The 20,122-nt window shown below is 43.6% G+C and overlaps 4 protein-coding genes across 5 annotated transcripts in view; 1 reads left to right on the top strand and 3 right to left on the bottom strand.

Moving 5' to 3' along the window:
* The window catches only part of LOC115198359 (perforin-1), a 28,149-nt gene extending 14,835 nt beyond the window's left edge, over nucleotides 1–13,314 (top strand). The window contains exons 1-7 of one of the 2 annotated variants that reach the window (XM_029760258.1): nucleotides 8,880–9,409; nucleotides 10,111–10,478; nucleotides 10,819–10,982; nucleotides 11,437–11,626; nucleotides 11,834–12,003; nucleotides 12,139–12,562; nucleotides 12,780–13,314. In XM_029760258.1, the coding sequence (XP_029616118.1) occupies nucleotides 9,403–9,409; nucleotides 10,111–10,478; nucleotides 10,819–10,982; nucleotides 11,437–11,626; nucleotides 11,834–12,003; nucleotides 12,139–12,562; nucleotides 12,780–13,241 (1,785 nt within the window). In that variant the 5' untranslated portion in view covers nucleotides 8,880–9,402 and the 3' untranslated portion in view covers nucleotides 13,242–13,314. Of the gene's footprint in view, nucleotides 1–8,879; nucleotides 9,410–10,110; nucleotides 10,479–10,818; nucleotides 10,983–11,436; nucleotides 11,627–11,833; nucleotides 12,004–12,138; nucleotides 12,563–12,779 lie in introns of those variants that run through there. The other variant, XM_029760257.1, reaches the window with a different exon arrangement.
* LOC115198363 (endonuclease domain-containing 1 protein) lies at nucleotides 1,523–4,096 on the bottom strand. The gene is made up of 4 exons (XM_029760262.1): nucleotides 3,692–4,096; nucleotides 3,039–3,239; nucleotides 2,515–2,787; nucleotides 1,523–2,218 (listed from the first exon to the last, which is right to left on the bottom strand). Exons 1-4 carry the CDS (start codon nucleotides 3,983–3,985, stop codon nucleotides 2,102–2,104), a joined length of 885 nt encoding a protein of 294 aa, XP_029616122.1. The 5' UTR covers nucleotides 3,986–4,096; the 3' UTR covers nucleotides 1,523–2,101.
* On the bottom strand, nucleotides 4,975–6,754 carry LOC115198364 (endonuclease domain-containing 1 protein). Its single transcript, XM_029760263.1, has 2 exons — nucleotides 6,217–6,754; nucleotides 4,975–5,698 (listed from the first exon to the last, which is right to left on the bottom strand). Exons 1-2 carry the CDS (start codon nucleotides 6,508–6,510, stop codon nucleotides 5,117–5,119), a joined length of 876 nt encoding a protein of 291 aa, XP_029616123.1. The 5' UTR covers nucleotides 6,511–6,754; the 3' UTR covers nucleotides 4,975–5,116.
* Nucleotides 6,916–8,873, bottom strand: LOC115198362 (endonuclease domain-containing 1 protein-like). Its single transcript, XM_029760260.1, has 3 exons — nucleotides 8,505–8,873; nucleotides 7,994–8,197; nucleotides 6,916–7,676 (listed from the first exon to the last, which is right to left on the bottom strand). Exons 1-3 carry the CDS (start codon nucleotides 8,802–8,804, stop codon nucleotides 7,272–7,274), a joined length of 909 nt encoding a protein of 302 aa, XP_029616120.1. The 5' UTR covers nucleotides 8,805–8,873; the 3' UTR covers nucleotides 6,916–7,271.
* Nucleotides 13,315–20,122: the final 6,808 nt, after the last annotated feature.

The following is a 20,122-nucleotide window of genomic DNA, read 5'->3' as shown; positions in this document are numbered from 1 at the left end:
AAATTAGATATCTGTATTTCATTTTGAATACATTTGCTAACATTTCTAAAAACATGTTTTCACTTTGTCATTATGAGGTATTGTGTGTAGATGGGTGAGAAAAAAAGCAATGTAATCCATTTGGAATTCAGGCTGTAACACAACAAAATGTGGAATAAGTCAAGGGGTTATGAATCCATTCTGAAGGCACTGTAAATCACATCTGAAGCTATAGACAAACAGTGAGTTTCTCCAGCAGACAGGATTTGAAGCAAATACGAAGCTACGGAGGGGAAGACATGTTTAGCCTCTCAGTTGTTTGTTAAAATGATTGTTTTCCTTTCTTTTCACAATGGGGGTATTTTGATGCCCGTTGAAATTCCTGGCTTTCTCTGAAAAACACAGGCTGGGATTTTATGGATATGTTCAGTTAAGCATAGTTAGATACATAACATGCAGTATGTTAAAATATAACTCTGGCAGTACTTAATACATATTATTTAACAGTCTTTGTTTAGGAAATAAGTCAAAGGCTATGAATACTTTCTGAAGACACTGTAGGAACATTATCCAGCATAATTTAAATGATCTTTGAGGAGGAAAAAGAAAACATAAATCCAACCTTGAGGTTTGTCAATCAAGAGCAGCAATTTAAGAAGACTAGTAGAGTTAACTTGTTTCCATTGCATGAAGTGTAAATTAAATGTAAGGACTTTTGGGGAGGCAAAGGCCCGCAGTGAGACCAGAGGTGTGTTTGGCAGGGCATAAAAGTCTGGAACCTTCAGATAGAAATGTCATTAATAGATCTGAAATGATTCCTAAGTCTACATGTCAGACAGAAGTATGTTTGTTCTACATAACATATTTATATCTGAAATGTTACACAACATCTTCCCATTCCATGTGGTCCACCTAATACAAAGCAGAGGCATGGCGGGACACAGTCATCCACAAAGATCTGGAAGTTACTCAAAGGTAAACCTCTGGAAGAACTCCAGCTTCTTAATGGTCAACTCCAGGACCTGGTGGATGAGTGAACGAACAGAGGAAGAGATGGATGAATGAACGAGTGAGTGAATGAATGAATTATATATTTTATTTATGCGTCAATTCGTTGTTAGCAACCCATCCCTTACAGGATTATTTGACACATTTTCACAAAAGTAATATTCTGTATGTAATATAATAGTAAAATAACTAGATTTACCTCGTTGAAGGCGTAGTAGGTGAAGTCTGGAAACCTAGCTGTGCCATGAGAGTTTTACTTCACAGACTTGATTGTCAATGGAATTTGTATGATAGGCTTCCAGTAAATAAGATTGTGGATCACAGGAAGTTGGTGGCATCTTAATTGGGGAGGACGGGCTCGTGGTGATGGCTGGAGCGGAATCAGTGGAATGGTATCAAATACATCAAACACATGGTTTCCAGGTGGTTGATGCCATTCCATTTACTCCGTTCCAGCCATTATTATGAGCCGTCCTCCCCTCAGCAGCTCCCTGTGCTGGGGACGTATAGGAAAAACAACATTCCATCCAGGAACTTCAGTGACACAAGTAGCAACGACTTTTATTATTTGTAAGACCTGTCTGAACAGTTGTTGTTTTACACATTTCCTGTTGAAAACCACAGGAGGGTAGTGGAAGGTGTTAAACATCTGCCTGAGGGGATGTCAACCATGTTCTCATATCTCTTATCATATCTAGAGTAGAGCACAACCAACCACAGGACTAAACCACAACCTCTATTGTCATGTATGTTTGAGCTGGTATGTTATTTTCTTCGCAGGTCACATAACACCCCTCCCACGCACAAACTGGGTGTTGCTCTGAATAAGAGCCTTGCTAATGTCACATTATAGAACCCGTTTTGTGACAATAAATATCAATTGTATGTCATAAGATGGGTGAACTTTATGTAATCAGACATAGATGGGAACATTATTTTGGCCTACATGATCTTTGCAGAAAGTATTTGGAGAGGGGGGAAAAAAACATGAATCAATCAATAACATCAATTTAAGAAGACTGCTATTGTTGACTTGTTTCCATTGCAGGAAGTGTAAATTAAATGTAAGGTCTTGTGGTTTGGGGAGGTCAAGTCCACTGAGAGACCAGGGAACCTAATGCAGAGCAAAGGCAGGCGGGACACAGTCGTCCGCAAAGATCTGGAAGTTCTTGTCCACGAAGGTGGACCTCTGGAGGAACTCCTCCAGTTTCTTGACGGACAACTCCAGGACCTGTTGGATGAATGAACGAACGGAACAAAAGTGATGAATGAATAAATGAACGATTGAGTGAGTGAGTGAACAAACAAATTCATATTTTTATTTACGTTTCAAGTCGCCTTCCGGAACCCATCTCTTGCGGGATTATTGTATGTGATATAACAGTATATGAGAATAGACTACACTAAGCCATCGCCCAAGACCTGCCAGATTGCTACATAGTTTTGTTTGTTTTTACTGCGTCTTTGAGATTCTCTTTGTAATGAAAGGCACTATATAAAATACAACTATTGCTATTCTAGATTTACCTGGTTGTTCTCCTTCTCATTGAGGGCGTAGTGGGCGAACGCCGGAAACTTGTAGCGCTCATCGTACGGCGCGTTGTGGTCGTAGTCGGTGCAGCAGTAGGCCGACCACAGGTACGTCGGGACCGCCACGCGGTCAATGTTATGGCGCCGGATCATGTTCCCTGAGGTGGTGATTCCGGTGACGACGTAGGCGGTGCCGTGGCAGTAGTTGTTGAGGCGCTTGCGGATCACGTGCTCCTGCTCTTTCCATGTGCCAGCGCTGAACTCTCTGACCTTAAAGGCAGTGTTACTTCATACATAGGTGCCTCTGTTTATTGGTTGCTAAAGCTATCCACTGGTGTTGGTATTTTACTTTGGTATTAAATGATTTCTGACTGGGATTTTAATTTATTTAAAAAAATGTATCTCAGTATTTAGTAAAGTTTAGGGAAGTATCTGTCCATTACCCCACTGTTATTTTTTTGTTCAATACATAATGTGACAGTACAATTTTAAGTAAAGAACTTGAAAACAAAATGGCGGACCTGGGGCACCACGTTGGTCAGAGTGTAGGTGGAGGCCTTGTCGTCTGGGTCGGCCTGGTGCTCGTCAGGGTTGAGGTGGCCACGCTCGTAGAGGACGGCGTTGGTGTAGTCGTCCAGGATGGCCTGGGCGTCCTCAAAGTTCCTGTGCATGTAGCCGCGCGGGAACGCCTGCATCTCCCTGGTGTCAGAAACTGTGGACAGCTGGGCGGGAGACAAACAAACAAACAATGAGAGAGCATGAAGGAGCGATAAATAGTGTCATTGAATAGGCTACGTTTTGAAACGCTTGCTCGCTGTAAAAAGGAGACTTTATGATCATTCAAATATTAGCCTATGAAATGATGTGCAGCATTCTGTAATTTTCATGATGACCACAGAGCATTGGCTTTGTGTTATTGAATTACATTTAAATGATATAAAGAGTGAAGTTAGCGCCACATACTTTCAAAAGTGATGGCAAAACATACCTTATGATATACTAGTGAGAGCCAGTCAATATGGACTAATCCACTGGACTGGCATTACAGTGGCTGGACCGCAAATGGCACCCTATTCCATATGTAGTGCACTACCTTTGTCAAAAGTAGTGGACTAAATAGGGGATAGGTAGCCTTTTGGGATGCAACTATTGACTTGAAATGTCTCCAGGTTACCTGTGGCTCGTACATCCAGGGCACGTCCACCCTTTTCTCCCCGTCGGAGCGTTTGAAGGTGTAGGCTGAGTAGATGGGGACGTGGTTGGCGGTGTCGTACAGAGTGACGTAGCGCGGCTTGTTGTTGTAGCGCTGGCAGATCTTCTGGAGCGAGTGGTCCTCCAGGCCCACGGGTGGCGTCCCCATGTACAGGAACTCCCTGCACTCTGGAGAGAGCTCCTTCTCCACCGTTCCCTGGACATCCGTCATCGCCATGGTGACCAGGAGGAAGGCCTGTGCCCAGAGTGGGGCCATGGTGACTTAGCTAGTCTGTCTTTCTGTCTGTCTTGGTTCCCCTCGGGCTTTCTGTCCCTCTTAGTACTTGTGTGTGTGTTTCTGTACCTGCCCTGAGTTGTTGGTGCCGGCAGCTCTGAATGAGAGGTACACCTGTGTGTCAGCGTTAGCGCTCCCTAATCTGGGCTCATTATGCAAAGCCATGAACACCTTCTCTATCAACTGACTTTAGCCGCCTATCATTGACAACCTGAGTTCTATTGAAATAAAGATATCTTTACTAGCCTGGCTCCAGGTGTCTTTGTGCCGTATTGCCAATCCTTATCGTCTTTGGCATGACAACAGCTATAGAAGTTGGCAATACAGCACAAAGAGACCTGGGACCAGGCTAGGCTATTGCCAAAGCCTGATGGGTTTTGCTATTGGTGGCCTCGGTGGTATGGCTGGACTCAGCTGGATTGAAACTTTTAGTGACTGATAACAGACTCTGACTGACAGATGACTGTCACTCCAGAACGAGTGGTTCCTAGCAAGTGTTTTTTCTCTTTAGAGTACTAGAACAGAAACCAGTCAGCTGAGTTCGCTCTGAGGTGACACGTTCCTGTGTTTGTGGTTATACAGCATGTGGGAGGTCCAATCTCATACTAGCAGACTCTGGTTACTGGACTCATAGATGATGATCTTGTTATGCTGCATATATAACGTTGTGTTGCCGACATGTGGACTCAGGCAGTGACTTGATGGGAAATCAAAGAGAGCCCTTGCAGCAAATTCTTATATTCCTTTAAAGCGGAAACAAGGGTCATGTACCTCAATGACATGAGTGAATTACTTTGAATGTGTCTGTCAATGACCCATTTGCTAGTAAAGGCCATTGAAGTGTATTTGTCTGTACGTGTGTATTGGGCATAGGATCAAATGATTGGCGAATGGAAACTCTTGATAATATGGGCTAATTTGGTGTTTTGTGGTATTAATATTGCCATGGATTAAATGAAGACAAACAATTATTTAAACAAATGTATAATGATTGCTTTATTGGTTAGTAATTTCATAAATATCACCACATCATTTATATTTTCAGTGGCAGGAACATCTCCCCCCATCTCTCTCTTGACAAGATTGTCTCTTGAGATTCACTCTCATAACCGCTCACACTTCAGGGACACAGTTTCCGTTGAAAAGCTGAAAGTCCTGATCCACAGCCATCTCTCTATTCACCAACGCCTCCACGCTCTTCGTCGACGTCTCCGTGACGGCGTTATCGACCACGTCATTAAGCCCGTGGGCTGCATAAGTAGGGAACTTGTACCGGAGCTCATACGGCGCGCTGGGATCAAAATCAGGACAGCAGTAGGCTGTCCACAGATGTTTTGGTACCACCACCCGGTTAACGTTACCTCTCCGGATGGTGTTACCAGTGGTGGTGACGCCACTGATGATGTAAGCCGTTCCACGACAATAGTTGTTGAGGCGTTTGCGGATGTCCTCCAGGTAGGGTAGCCAGTGGTGGTGGAGGAACTCCCTAGCCTGGGGAACCACGTTGGTCAGGGTGTAGGTCGAGGCCTTGTCCCCGGGACTGGCCTGGTGCTGGTCGGGGTTCAGTTGGCCACGCTCGTAGACGACTGCGTCGGAGTAGTCGGCCAGCACGGCCTGGCTCTCCTCTAGGGCCAGGAGGCTGGAGGGAGAATGGGGGAAGGGCTGCATGTTACCTGTCCCAGAGCCACTGGACAGCTGGAGGAGAGAGAAAGGAGGAGATGAAGAGGGTTATAGCAATGTCAGCGTGTGATCACACAGACAGACAATAGGCACAACGCAGCATATGAGCTAAGAGGAGAGCGCGAGAGGGGTAGAGTGCCGCAAATAATTGCAGATAGAAAATGTGAACAGGAATATCGTTTGTTAATGCTATGTAACAATGTGTATCTACTACCTAGACTTTGTCACAGTGAAAGCTGTTCATTGTGAGGGCAATTTCATTGTGCGTCATGCTTATCAAGACTACTAAACCAGCAGGTCAGAGCACTAGAGGGAATGTTTCAATGTGCTCTACTGTCTACGTATCGCCTTAAAGCCCTATTCTCCCCACTGTAGCAGACCGTCTATTCTTCGAATGACTCACCGACTCCTTCAGTTTGATTTGACCACAGACTTCAGTAGAACAGACGATTGTGTCTCTGAGTTTGTCTGTGTAGACCAGAGAGACCTATCAGTCTAGTTAGTAACAAACAAAAAAAAGTCTAGGCCCTTACCTGTGGTTCGTACATCCAGGGCAGACCTTCCCTGCTCTCACCATTGGAGCGTTTAAAGGTGTAGGCGGAGAAGAGAGGGATCCTGCCTGCTGGGTCGTACAGGGTGGCGTAGCGCGCCTTGTCCCCGTAATGCTGGCAAACCTTCTGAAGGCCCCGAGTCCCCTGGAGGCCCCTTGGGGCCAGGCTCCGGTACAGGAACTGGCTGCATTCCCTGAAGGAGGAGTCCACACTGGGGTTTACTGGGGGAGGTAGAGGAAGCAGGGCCAGAGCCAGGAGCACACAGGACAGCAACATAGTGCGGTGTTGATGCACTATCCTGTCTGTCTGTACCTGCAATGGACGGTTAGTGTGGCTATGGGAGGAGGGAATAGGGAGGGAAGGAAGGAAGGATGGAGGGTAGGAGGTGAGATGAAGGGAGGGGATTCCAGAGTAGGTGATGTCATGATTTCTTCAGCAGGTCTGAGAACAGTGTTTTAGAACTGTAGAATAGAACTGGTGAGAACCATAAACCCACTGATAGTATGCAAAGAAGTGACTCTCATTGAGCCAGCGCTATCTGTGTGCAAGCATTGGGTTACCATGGACGTGTGGTTAGCTGCAGTGAGTCCTAGTCGACTCATGCACCATGCCTCTACCATTGTTTTTACACTGCACCGTGTATGTCCCATATTCCATGCAAATATTGGCTGTGAAACTACATTGAACAGAATATTTTTTATTACGTTACAAGATTACAGCTGTAGCTTACAATGGTACTTTCATTGAAGCAGTATACTGTCGTCCTGTCGGTTTAAGTTGCAGCACACTTTGTTCAGAGCGTTTCTATGAGGTGTGAAGGAAAGTGTTGCTTCGTGAGGTGGTTTCTCACACGTTTGAGACCGACGAGAGCCTTTTGTTGTATTTTCAGTTCAGTTGATTGATTGTGCATGACAATTATCGACAGTTACTTTGTAAGAGTATAAAATGTGAATAAAATAAAACTTTCTTCAATTGGTCAATTTACACCCCCATTACAGTAAAAAAACTAAAACAGACACACACACACACACACAGGCCTATCTCTTCCTCTTCTTTTTAAAGGTGTTCTCTGACACACAGTCCTCGTAGAAGATAGCCAGATTACTATCCATGTCCGTTTGTTTCTTCAGAAAGCTTTCCAGTGTCTTTAAAGGCACCTCCATGACTCCATGGTCCTCCTGTTCATTCAGTGCATAGGCACCATAGCTAGGGAACATGAAACGCACCTCGTAGGGAGAGTTACGGTCGAACCGTGGGCAACAGTAAGCCAACCACACGTGTTTGGGGATCCGCATGCGGTCCTCGTTCCCCCGACGTATGGTCGCCCCGGAGACTGTCACCCCGGTTACCACGTAGGACTGCTTTCCACGGCAGAAGTTATTGAGGCGGCGGCGCACGGTATCCAAGTAGGAGCTCCAGGTCTCTTCCAGGAAGTCTGTGATCTGGTGCCAGGACATTAGCTAACATTAACATAACATTACATTCTAATTAGGATTATAAACTGGGTGGTTCGAGCCCTGAATGCTGATTGGCTGACAGCCGTGGTATATCAGACCGAATACCACAGGTATGACAAAACATTTATTTTTACTGCTCTAATTACGTTGGTATCCAGTTTATAATAGCAAAAAGGCACCTCAGGGGTTTGTGGTATATGGCCAATATACCACACCCTCTCGGGCCTTATTGCTTAATTATAACATGATTTATAACGTCCCAAAATCATTCAAAAAACGTATTTGATAACAAAATAGCTGACCTGGGGTACCACGTTGGTCAGGGTGTAGGTGGAGGCCTTATCGTCTGGGTCAGCCTGGTGCTGGTCTGGGTTGAGCAGGCCTCGGGAGTACTCCACGGCGTCTGAGTAGTCCTCCAGCACCGCCTGACTCTCCTGGATCAGAGGGTCCGGGTCGTCACTAGGGGGCAGCACCTTCATGTTCCCACCCTCATTCCCAGACGCCAGCTGTGGGGGGGGGGGTTGATGATTTAATGACAGATAAGATAGTTTGTAAAAAAAAGAGGTTTTTGAAAAGTTGAATTTAGATAGTAAGAGTGGTTAGATGACTAAATCATTCGTTTAGGTGGAGAAAAAGCCCTCAAGCCCTCATGACAAAGCCAGGACACCCAATGCATTGGCCGGTAAGTCATTAAGATGGGACTGTTATTGCAGGAGAATACTGAGGCATTGCATGAGAGTATCACAGTAAGTTGCTGCTGAAGATCTCTCTCTACCTGCTGTGATGTTGTGACACGATAACAGATCTCTCTACCTGTGGCTCGTACATCCAGGGCGTGTCCATCCTCTTCTTCCCGTCGTTCTTCTTAAAGGTGTAGGCTGAGTAGAGGGGCAGGCGATGGCTGCCGTCGTACAGGGTGGCGTAGCGCGCCTTGTCCCCGTAGCGCTGGCAGATCCTCTTGAGGCTGTCCCTGGTCCCGTCGATGCCCGTCGGTGCTGCCCTCATGTAGAAAAACTGTCTGCAGTCTTTAAAGCTGTCGGATACACTGGCACCAGACAGCCAGATCCCCGCCAATAGGAGGAGGGCCAGCAGGTAGACCCGCAACGGATGCATCTTAGCCTGGGTACAGACCCTACAGCGGAGAGGGTGGTGGTAGTACTAGGAGGAATAGGGAAGGCTGTTTACACATCCAGGAGTAGACTACTGTAGGGTTCAGTACCAGATGCAGTCCACACAGCTCAGAGGGAGATTGACTGCCAAAGCAAGGAAATGGCTCTGTATGCAAAGTGGCTATGCATAGGACTGATTTGATTGGATGCGTGGTTGGCTAATCATGGAGAGCAGGAGCACATAGGTAAGAGGGTGTGCAAACAGTGGAATGAAACTTCTGGGCCTAATCTTGTTTGTCTAGTGCCATGAGATATTAATCTGTCTGCGAAGGGTTTCTCGTAAGTGAACATCCACTTTCACACCAACACACATTGCAACAGCTTGTGGTGGTATACTGTATATAGCCAAAGAAAACTGCCGGCCCCGTCTATATAAACAAAGCCTTGACCGCATCAACAACGACAATAAAAATGCATCCCAGATAGTGATTCCTTCAGTCAGTTAATCAGTCATAACACAGACAGACAGGAGGTCAGAAAGCTCCATTGCTCTAGGAGTTGATTTTCATCAACCTCATCATTACCAAGAGATTGTGATTGATATGTCAGGTAAGAGGTTACTCTATATCAGGGGTATTCAACCGGGGTTCCGTGGAGGTACTGCAGGGGGCCGCACATTTTTTTTTCTAAAATGTTTTTAGGAATATCGCTAGCAACAACAGAATAAACACATTTTGAATTACATACATACAGTAGAAACGATGATAATATATTCTTTCTAATGATGTCAACTTTATTTCTCAAACCCTAATATTGAGCAAATTACACTAATTGGAGCTAATTACAGAGAAATGATAGTCAAAGTATCAGCGGTTGGCCTGGGTAGGGGTCCCTGCTCTATAATCATTCCAAAAGAAAACAATATTTTCTTTTGTCGTTTTTTTCCTTTCGTAACGTTTTTAGGGGAACAGCAGTCCAATCACCCTACGCCTTGAATTGTTTAATGGAGATTATTACAGAGATGAAGTGAGTAGGGAGACAGATAAGAGGTGTGCAGTTGAAGAAGTCGACTCTGGTAGCGAACGCCGGTCTCTCACCGGGGCATATGGACTCTTGAATTAACTGAGCGTTCGCTATACAAATCTCTGGCACATACAGTAACACTATTTTATGCGTTTCAGTCAAAATAGCACCACAATATCTTAACACTAGACTACTTTTGAAGTCTGAAAATGTCTGACAACTTTAGATTTTGGTTCAATATTAAAGAACACTATTGAATTGAATTTCTACCTCCTCCTCCTCTCCAGGCATACAGACTACTCTGGTGACCCTGCTATGGCTGTGGGGATGGTGGCTGCCCCCTGTCCTGCCCTCGTGCACCACGGGCCGGCCAGCAGAGTGCAAGGCTGCCCTGTCAGCTCCCGGTACCAACCTGGCGGGCGAGGGTTTCAACATTGTCACCATGGAGCGCAAGCAGGCCTATGTTGTTGATGTGGACAACTGGAAGACCCCAAATGGAGCCTGTACCCTCTGTGTTAACCCTTTCATGGAGGGCCAGACTCAGAGGCTGCCCGCGGCTGTGGTAGACTGGCGTCCCTTGCATCAGTGTCACATGAAGTTGTCCAGCATCGTCTACGACTCCAGCGAGTCGTTTGTGAGCAGCAGCCAGACAGATGTAATACTACTACTACTACTACTACTACTACTAATAATAATACTACTACAACAACTACTACTACAATTATAACTACTACTACAGCTACTATTATTACTACTACTACTAATAATAATACTACTACAACAACTACTACTACAATTATAACTACTACTACAGCTACTATTATTACTACTACTACTGCTATAGCTGAAAATAAAAATAATTGATATATTAAGCATTTTTATAATAAGACTAATAATATATATAAATATTAATCAAATGAATAATACTACTAATAGAAATAAGAATCACATTATGGGGCAAACTCACTTTATCCACCACCAATGTGTATATATAGGTGGACGGCAGTTGGCAGATTGGTCTGGACGTTAATATCCCCAAGGCTAATGGGTCGGCCATGGTGGGGGGTACCCACTCCAGAGCTGCCAAGACGGTGATGAGCCAGTCCAAGAAGGACAAGTACAGCTTCATCAAACAGGATATACACTGCTCCTATTACAGGTTACCTATTACTTCTATGAATATAATAACTTCACTTGTATTATAAGGTTCACCTTCCTTTATATAGCCAACACGCCCTCTACAGGCTATAGTAAGGTATACACTCTGGAATATAATATAGAATAGGTATAATAAAGGTTATATTTACAGGTGGGATATTATAGGTGAGGGTTGGAGTTGTGCACACACTCTGGGATGTTAAAGAATAGTTATTTTGTGATAGAAGATCCTGTTTCAATTGTAACTACATAATGTGTTTTGTTGACCTTTGTAGCCTCGACACTGTTATTGAGTTAGATTTCTTGAAAATAGTCAAACTTCTATCCCTATAGATAGGTGTACTTTTAGGCAAGGACTTTCGTTAATGCACCCCTCAAAAAGGCCACAACATGACAAAACCACTTACAGAAAGATAACAAAGTAGTCTATTCTCTATCTTGGGTTTCTTCCTCAGTTACCGCCTGATAGAGGACCCTCCCCTGCACCCTGAGTTCTCTCGCTCCCTGGGCCTCCTGCCCCCCCTCTACACCGACCAGACCAAGGCTGACTACAATCGTTTCCTTGCGACCTTCGGTACCCACTATATCCGGAAGGTTAAACTGGGGGGACGGGTGAAGGGCATCACCTCACTGCGCGTGTGCAAGGTAAGACTTCTCCAACTCTGCAAATGACATTCTCCTTATTATTGATAGTGGTATGCCTATTTGTTGTGTACAACTTATTGAAGATGCGTTGTTCATATATTTAGGCAGATTATATATATATTTCTGTTTTGAATGTTATTGTATGACATCACATTTTATGTAAGAGTCTGCATATGTACCAAGATGTTTTAATAAACCCAAACCTAGGCGGCCGTGAATGGTTACAACGAGAACGAGGTCAAGGACTGCCTGGAGGCCGAGGCCTCTGTCGCCACCAACTGTGGAACAGCCGAAGCCAATGCAGAGACAAAGTTCTGCAAGAGTGACCTCAAAAAACGTAACACCAGTGACACCTTCAGCAGTACCTTCAACGAGAGGTTTGATTGATTTTATAGATGTTATCGATTTTTGGTGGGATTAATGGGCATTATACAAGACTTATAAAAAACACATTTCCAATAAGGTCCTCATGTAAGACAAAACATGACTGACGATAAACAACAAACAAACAGGTTTACCGAGGTGGTGGGGGGACAGACGGATGGAACGCCCGACCTGCTCTTCTCCAAGATTGGTGAAAACTCCAAGGCCTTCGCTGATTGGGCAAGTAGCCTGAAGACCATACCTGATATCATCAACTACTCCCTCCATCCTCTCCACCTATTGGTGAAAAAGGCCAGCAAGAGGGCGGGGCTGAAGAAGGCCGTGGAGGACTACATCCTGAAACACGCCCTGTTCAAGCACTGCTCTGGGAAGTGCAAGGGAAGCTCCAGGTCCAGTACCCATGACTCCTGTCAGTGTGTGTGCCAGACCAGTAAGGAGATGACCAGCCAATGCTGCCCGCAGGAGAAGGGCTTGGCTCACGTGACCGTCACCGTGAAGAAAGCCAGGGAACTCTGGGGGGACACCACCTCCCAGACCGACGGCTTCGTCAAGGTATTATTCATCTCTTTTATTTTAGAATTTTCATTGACTATGAAGTTTGTTTTCAAGTGCACTTTAAAGCTACAGTCTAGGATTTGACACGGGTTACATCTCCCTAGCCCCATATCCGAGCTGCATACTAAAACAAGTGACGGGGACCTCGGTTTGTCATTTTTCTAATCACATACTGTAGCTTTCAATAAAGTTTGATTTGGTTTGATTCGTCAAGGTACTCATGGGCAAAGACTTCAAGCAGACCAGGGTGATCCATAACAACAACAACCCCATGTGGAATGAGGTCTTCAAATTTGGGACAGTCAAGCTCTCCCTGGCCAGCGAGCTCAAGTTCACTGTATACGATGAAGACAATTGGTCGAACGAACTCCTAGGGGAATGCAAAGTCCAGCCCGTCAAAGCTGGGTTTCACGAAAATATGTGTCCCATGAATTACGGCAGCCTGTTCTACTCCTACAAGGTCGAATGCGCCCCAGGGCTTGGGGGCCACACCTGTGGGGAGTACGCCCCTTCCAGGATGAACTCTGACCTCTCTTCCCTCTATACCTCCCGCAACGCCCTGAACATGACTCAGGATCTGCTGGCTCACATCCGGATGGGCCGGCCCCTAGGAGACCCTTTGACCTTCTTGGTGAAGCAGAGGGATAATGATCACCCTGCCCTCAGTGAACCGTGATCAAAACATATGCACTGTAAACCTTAGTCTGCCTATCTAACCTTAATGCATACCATTTCTAACCGCTTGTTCGTAAAAAAAAAATATAAATGTAACCTTTATTTACAGTGAGGGAGAAAAGTATTTGATCCCCTGCTGATTTTGTACGTTTGCCCACTGACAAAGAAATGATCAGTCTATAATTTTAATGGTAGGTTTATTTGAACAGTGAGAGACAGAATAACAACAACAAAAAAATCAAGAAAAACGCATGTCAAAAATATTATAAATTGATTTGCATTTTAATGAGTGAAATAAGTATTTGACCCCTCTGCAAAACATGACTTAGTACTTGGTGGCAAAACCCTTGTTGGCAATCACAGAGGTCAGACGTTTCTTGTAGTTGGCCACCAGGTTTGCACACATCTCAGGAGGGATTTTGTCCCACTCCTCTTTGCAGATCTTCTCCAAGTCATTATGGTTTCGAGGCTGACGTTTGGCAACTCGAACCTTCAGCTCCCTCCACAGATTTTCTATGGGATTAAGGTCTGGAGACTGGCTAGGCCACTCCAGGACCTTAATGTGCTTCTTCTTGAGCCACTCCTTTGTTGCCTTGGCCGTGTGTTTTGGGTCATTGTCATGCTGGAATACCCATCCACGACCCATTTTCAATGCCCTGGCTGAGGGAAGGAGGTTCTCATCCAAAATTTGACGGTACATGGCCCCGTCCATCGTCCCTTTGATGCGGTGAAGTTGTCCTGTCCCCTTAGCAGAAAAACACCCCCAAAGCATAATGTTTCCACCTCCATGTTTGACGGTGGGGATGGTGTTCTTGGGGTCATAGGCAGCATTCCTCCTCCAAACACGGCGAGTTGAGTTGATGCCAAAGAGCTCCATTTTGGTCTCATCTGACCACAACACTTTGACCAGTTTGCCAATGAACATCTGAATGATTCAGAGGACAACTTCAGACGGGCATGTATATGTGCTTTCTTGAGCAGGGGGACCTTGCGGGCGCTGCAGGATTTCAGTCCTTCACGGCGTAGTGTGTTACCAATTGTTTTTGATTATGGTATTGACAAGATCCTCCCGTGTAGTTCTGGGCTGATTCCTCACCGTTCTCATGATCATTGCAACTCCACGAGGTGAGATCTTGCATGGAGCCCCAGGCTGAGGGAGATTGACAGTTCTTTTGTGTTTCTTCCATTTGCGAATAATCGCACCAACTGTTGTCACCTTCTCACCAAGCTGCTTGGCGATGGTCTTATAGCCCATTCCAGCCTTGTGTAGGTCTACAATCTTGTCCCTGACATCCTTGGAGAGCTCTTTGGTCTTGGCCATGGTGGAGAGTTTGGAATCTGATTGATTGATTGCTTCTGTGGACAGGTGTCTTTTATACAGGTAACAAACTGAGATTAGGAGCACTCCCTTTAAGACTGTGCTCCTAATCTCAGCTCGTTACCTGTATAAAAAACACCTGGGAGCCAGGAATCTTTCTGATTGAGAGGGGGTCAAATACTTATTTTTCTCATTAAAATGCAAATTAATTTATAACATTTTTGACATGCGTTTTTCTGGATTTTTTTGTTATTCTGTCTCTCACTGTTCAAATAAACCTACCATTAAAATTATAGACTGATCATTTCTTTGTCAGTGGGCAAACGTACAAAATCAGCAGGGGATCAAATACTTTTTTCCCCCTCACTGTAACTAGGCAAGTCAGTTAAGAACAAATTCTTATTTAAAATGATGGCCTGCCGGGGAAGAGTGGGTTAACTGCCTTGTTCAGAGGCAGAACAACAGATTTTTACTTTGTCAGCTCAGAGATTCGATCCAGCAACCTTTCGGTTACTGGGCCAAGGCTCTAACCACTAGGCTACCTGCTGCCCGTTCTGAACCAGAAAACATTTTACTTCTCTCAATAAAAACATAAAAACCATCCAAAGTATATCGTATGTATTTTTAAAGGTAACGTTTTACTGCTGTAGAAATTCATCATGCCACCCCGTGTCCTCTCCAAATACTATCGCTGCACCATCGAGAGCATCCTGACTGGTTGCATCACTGCTTGGTACAGGAATTTCTCTGTCCACGGCCCTCCAGCGGGTGGTTAAGGCGGCCGAGGGATGTGAAATCGGCTTGTGTGTATTTTCATTAGTTGTCATGAATTTCTATTTCTCAATCTCAACTCCTAAGATAGAGCGTGCCTCCCGTTCACCATTTGTGTGCATATGCTATAGTCAATGTTAGGCAGGCTATCAGTGCGTCACCCATCTAACAAATGTTCCCACAACTTTAGAGAACGTTCCCTGAGGAGAATATTCCACCAAACATACACAGAACATGGCTGCCAAACATAAGATATTAATGTTCTAGGGAAGGTTGTAAAAACATTTGTGGGAACAAAAAAATAGTTAATACACATGACATTGTTACTGTTGCCGGCCAATCAAGGCCCTGATTGGTGAACCGCTGATCCATTCATAGCTCTTTGTCTGTTGGCAAGGGAGTTTTACACACCCAGTAGTTAAGATAGTTTTTTCAACATGCATATGACACACTGACATATAGTGCCTTCGGATAGTATTCAGACCTCTTGACTTTTTCCAAATGTTGGTACGCTACAGCCTTATTCTAAAATGTATTAAATAAAAACATTTCCTCAGCAATCTACACACAATAACCCATAATGACAAAGCAAAAACAGGTTTTTAGAAATGTTTGCAAATGTATTACAAATAAAAAACATAAATACCTTATTTACATAAGTATTGAGACCCTTTACAATGAGACTCGAAATTGATCATCCTTGAGATGTTTCTACAACTTGGAGTCCACCTGCGGTAAATTCAATTGATTGGATATGATTTGAAAAGGCACACCTATCTACAGTTGAAGTCAGAAGTTTACATACACTTAGGTTGGAGTCATTAAAACTCGTTTTTCAACCACTCCACAAATTTCTTTTTAACAAACTAGTTTTGGCAAGTCAATTAGGACATCTACTTTGTGCATGACACAAGTAATTTTTCCAACAATTGTTTAGACAGATTATTTCACTTAAAATTCACTCTATCACAATTCCAGTGGGTCAGAAGTTTACATACACTCAGTTGACTGTGCCTTTAAACAGCTTGGAAAATTACAGAAAATGATGTCATGGCTTTAGAATCTTCTGATAGGCTAATTAACATCATTTGAGTCAATTGGAGGTGTACCTGTGGATGTATTTCAAGGCCTACCTTCAAACTCAGTGCCTCTTTGCTTGACATCATGGGAAAATCAAAGTAAATCAGCCAAGACCCCAGAAAAACAATTGTAGACCTCCACAAGTCTAGTTCATCATTGAGAGCAATTTCCAAACGCCTGAAGGTACCACGTTCATCTGTACAAACAAAAGTATGCAAGTATAAACACCATGGGACCACGCAGCCGTTATACCGCTCAGCAAGGAGACGCGTTCTGTCTGAGCGAAAAGTGCAAATCAGTCCCAGAACAACAGCAAAGGACCTTGTGAAGATGCTGGAGGAAACCGGTACAAAAGTATCTATATCCACAGTAAAATGAGTCCTATATCGACATAACCTGAAAGGCCGCTCAGCAAGGAAGAAGCCACTGCTCCAAAACCGCCATAAAAAAGCCAGACTACAGTTGCAACTGCACATGGGGACAAAGTTCGTACTTTTTGGAGAAATGTCCTCTGGTCTGATGAAACAAAAATAGAACTGTTTTGCCATAATGACCATCGTTATGTTTAGAGGAAAAGGGGGAGCGTTCTGTCTAGTACGAAGTTATTCAATTACTATATTGTTCAAAACATTACATTCACTTCAACAGGAAAGTTAAACTATATTGTGGTATTCAGTGTATTGTTGCACTTTACTGACCTGTAACACAGGCTAAATGATGAAACAGGAGAACGTGGCTTCTCTTTCAAAGGTTCAATCAATCAAATGTATTTATTAAGCCCTTCTTAAAATCAGCTGATGTCACAAAGTGCTGTACAGAAACCCAGCCTAAAACCCCAAACAGCAAGCAATGCAGGTGTAGAAGCACGGTTCTCTCAATTATGAGAACACACTGGTGCAGGATCGCATATAGTCCCAGTGCGAAGCGAACACGTCTCACTGACCCCTACTGGCCAACAGTAGTATAAATGCATCACAATGGCTAAACCTTGGAGGACTGGCATTTCAGTAAAAGTATTCTTCCCCAATACAAAGAAACAATACATAAACACAAATGTAACCATACATTTTGTGTGCGTCACATTTAAATCTATCAAGTTGTTTCAGATCTACACATGTGCCTAGGGAGGAGGGGTTAGGATTTCTTCTGGACAGGGCCTAACTATACAGGCCCAATAAGCACATTCCCTAGAGATATCCCTTATTGGGACAGTGGTTAGGCCGTTCGCCATTGGCCGCTAGGGGAGTCACCCTACTGTCTAATTTTAAGCAATTTACAGTACCAGTCAAAAGTTTGGACACACCTACTCATTCAAGGGTTTTTCTTTATTTTGTACTATATTGTAGAATAATAGTGAAGACATCAAAACTATGAAATAACACATATGGAATCATGTAGTAACCAAAACAAAAGTGTACAGTGTATGAGATTCTTCAAAGTAACCACCCTTTGCCTTTAAGATAGCTTTGAAACCTGCAAGAACCTGTTCTTAATGATGTAACTACGTTTTTTGCCAAAGCAGAGATGCTGAAAAAAGTATTTGCCGCTCTACAGACATCTATATCGATCCGCTAACACAAGTAAAGGTCCAGTGCACTACTTTTGTGAAAACACCTATTAAAAATATATTTTTTAAATTAATATTTTCTTTTAACTATTAAAATGTTCAGGGGGTGCTGCAGCACCCTCAGCACCCCTACTTCCCACGGCTATGCTTTCCATGACATAGACTGACCAGGTGAAAGCTATGATCCCTTATTGATGTCACTTGTTAAATCCACTTCAAATCAGCATAGATGAAGGGGAGGAGACAGGTTAAAGAAAGATTTTGTAAGCCTTGAGACATGGAATGGGCCTTTGAATGGGGTATGGTAGTAGGTGCCAGGCGCACCAGTTTGAGTGTGTCAAGAACTGCGACGCTGCTGGGTTTTTCACGCTCAACAACCGTTTCCCGTGTGTATCAAGAGTCAACATGGGCCAGTATCCCTGTAGATCGCTTTCAACATCTTGTAGAGTCCATGCCCTGATGACTTCATGCTGTTTTGAGGGCAAAACGGGTGCATCTCAATATTAGGAATGTGTTCCTAATATTTTGTACACTGTGTATAAACTGTATTCTAGTCAAGGTCTATCCTATATAACTACTGCTGTACACACCTTTTCTATTCATATACTGCCAATAATGTCTATACACACCATCATATAAATATATGACTGACATTGCTCGTTCTATTTATTTATTAATTCCTTTCATTTTATTTTTGGGGTTTTTAGTATATTGTTTTGTTTACACTATACATACACAAAAGTATATGGACACCCCTTCAAATTAGTGGAATCGGCTATTTCTGCCACACCTGTTGCTGACAGGATACCACCTTTCCAACAAGTCAGTTCGTCTAGGAGTAACAACGGCTCAGCCGCGAAGTGGTAGGCCACACAAGCTCACAGAATGCCGAGTGCTGAAGCGTGTAACGTGTAAAAAAATTGTCCTGGTTGCAACACTCACTACCGAGTTCCAAACTGCCACTGGAAGCAACAATAACTGTTCGTCGGGAGCTTCATGAGTTTTCATTGCCGAGCAGCTAGACACAAGCCTAAGATCACCATGCACAATGCCAAGCGTCAGCTGGAGTGGTGTAAAGCTGCAATGCATAGTGCCAACTGTAAAGTTTGGTGGAGGAGGAATAATGGTATGAGACTGTTTTTCATGGGTTGGGCTAGGCCCCTTAGTTCCAGTGAAGGGAAATCTTAATGCTACAGCATATCCTCACTTGAAAATGAATGCTGCTTTTTTGGGGGTATTCAAAGCAAGCCATTTTCCCTTTAATACAAAAGTTTACATAGAAGCATTTACCTCAGTTGGTGTAGCCTACTTTTAAAGACATTCATATCCAGAGTGTTGACTGCACCTCAAAGACTCACTGTTAAGATCATTTGCCATTGATATAATATACAAGAAAGTGATGAATTATTATGGAATACAATTGGTGTGAAATACAGTAAGAAGCATCAGGATGCTTGTGTGTGTACATCTTCTGGTTATAAGTATTATACACAGTCTAAAAAATGTTCAGCTAATACAAATAGCTACTGATATTTCACAGGGTAGAAACATTTTTGAATATTTCATATCAAAGTGTCTTTGGAAAGTGAAAAGTTCAGAAGTATTAATCTCAGAACAACGTAATGTTCAAATTCAATGGTTTCAACACTTTCCTGAATAAGTGTAAGTAAAGAATGCCAGAACAATGCTTGACTTTAACCAGTGTTAGGGCAAAATGAAACCCCATAAGAACCAAAACATGTAGTGAATGCAGTCATGTTTGTTCCTTATATAATGACAAACCGGGGCGTAGGTTTAACTACTTTTAACAAACATTTACTTCAGCTAGAAAACGCCATGTTTAGCCATGCAAGGCATTCTTCAACCACCCGCCTCCCGCCTCGCCTGCTGGGTAACGTAGTCTAAATGTTATTAACACCTTCTTTCCTTTAAAATAAAACTACTTTTCTATGTAACTACACATGTCACATCACATTTGTTTACTCAACCTGCATAACATGCAATTTTCAATAACATTTCTTTCCGCCAATTTTTTTCTTTCTTAAATTTTTTCTCTCCCAACTAAATATAGTCTGTATTACTCTATTGTGGCTCTATTTCTTTTCACATAAACCAAACATTCAGTCCAGGTGCCCCTTTTTTGTAT

This window comes from Salmo trutta, chromosome 8 (genome assembly GCF_901001165.1).
Source record: "Salmo trutta chromosome 8, fSalTru1.1, whole genome shotgun sequence".
In the NCBI taxonomy this organism is placed as follows: domain Eukaryota; kingdom Metazoa; phylum Chordata; class Actinopteri; order Salmoniformes; family Salmonidae; genus Salmo; species Salmo trutta.
Note: the sequence above shows the minus strand (reverse complement) of the source record. Positions and strands in the feature narration are given on the sequence as shown.

Coding starts and splice junctions, on each gene's coding strand:
- LOC115198363 (XM_029760262.1), bottom strand. CDS start 3,985: ATGGCCCCACTCTGGGCACAGGCCTTCCTCCTGGTCACCATGGCGATG. Junction 3,240..3,691: donor CCTGGATGTACGAGCCACAG/GTAACCTGGAGA, acceptor TCTCCCGCCCAG/CTGTCCACAGTTTCTGACAC. Junction 2,219..2,514: donor ATGAGAAGGAGAACAACCAG/GTAAATCTAGAA, acceptor TTCATCCAACAG/GTCCTGGAGTTGTCCGTCAA.
- LOC115198364 (XM_029760263.1), bottom strand. CDS start 6,510: ATGTTGCTGTCCTGTGTGCTCCTGGCTCTGGCCCTGCTTCCTCTACCT. Junction 5,699..6,216: donor CCTGGATGTACGAACCACAG/GTAAGGGCCTAG, acceptor TCTCTCCTCCAG/CTGTCCAGTGGCTCTGGGAC.
- LOC115198362 (XM_029760260.1), bottom strand. CDS start 8,804: ATGCATCCGTTGCGGGTCTACCTGCTGGCCCTCCTCCTATTGGCGGGG. Junction 8,198..8,504: donor CCTGGATGTACGAGCCACAG/GTAGAGAGATCT, acceptor CCCCCCCCACAG/CTGGCGTCTGGGAATGAGGG. Junction 7,677..7,993: donor TGACCAACGTGGTACCCCAG/GTCAGCTATTTT, acceptor TCCTGGCACCAG/ATCACAGACTTCCTGGAAGA.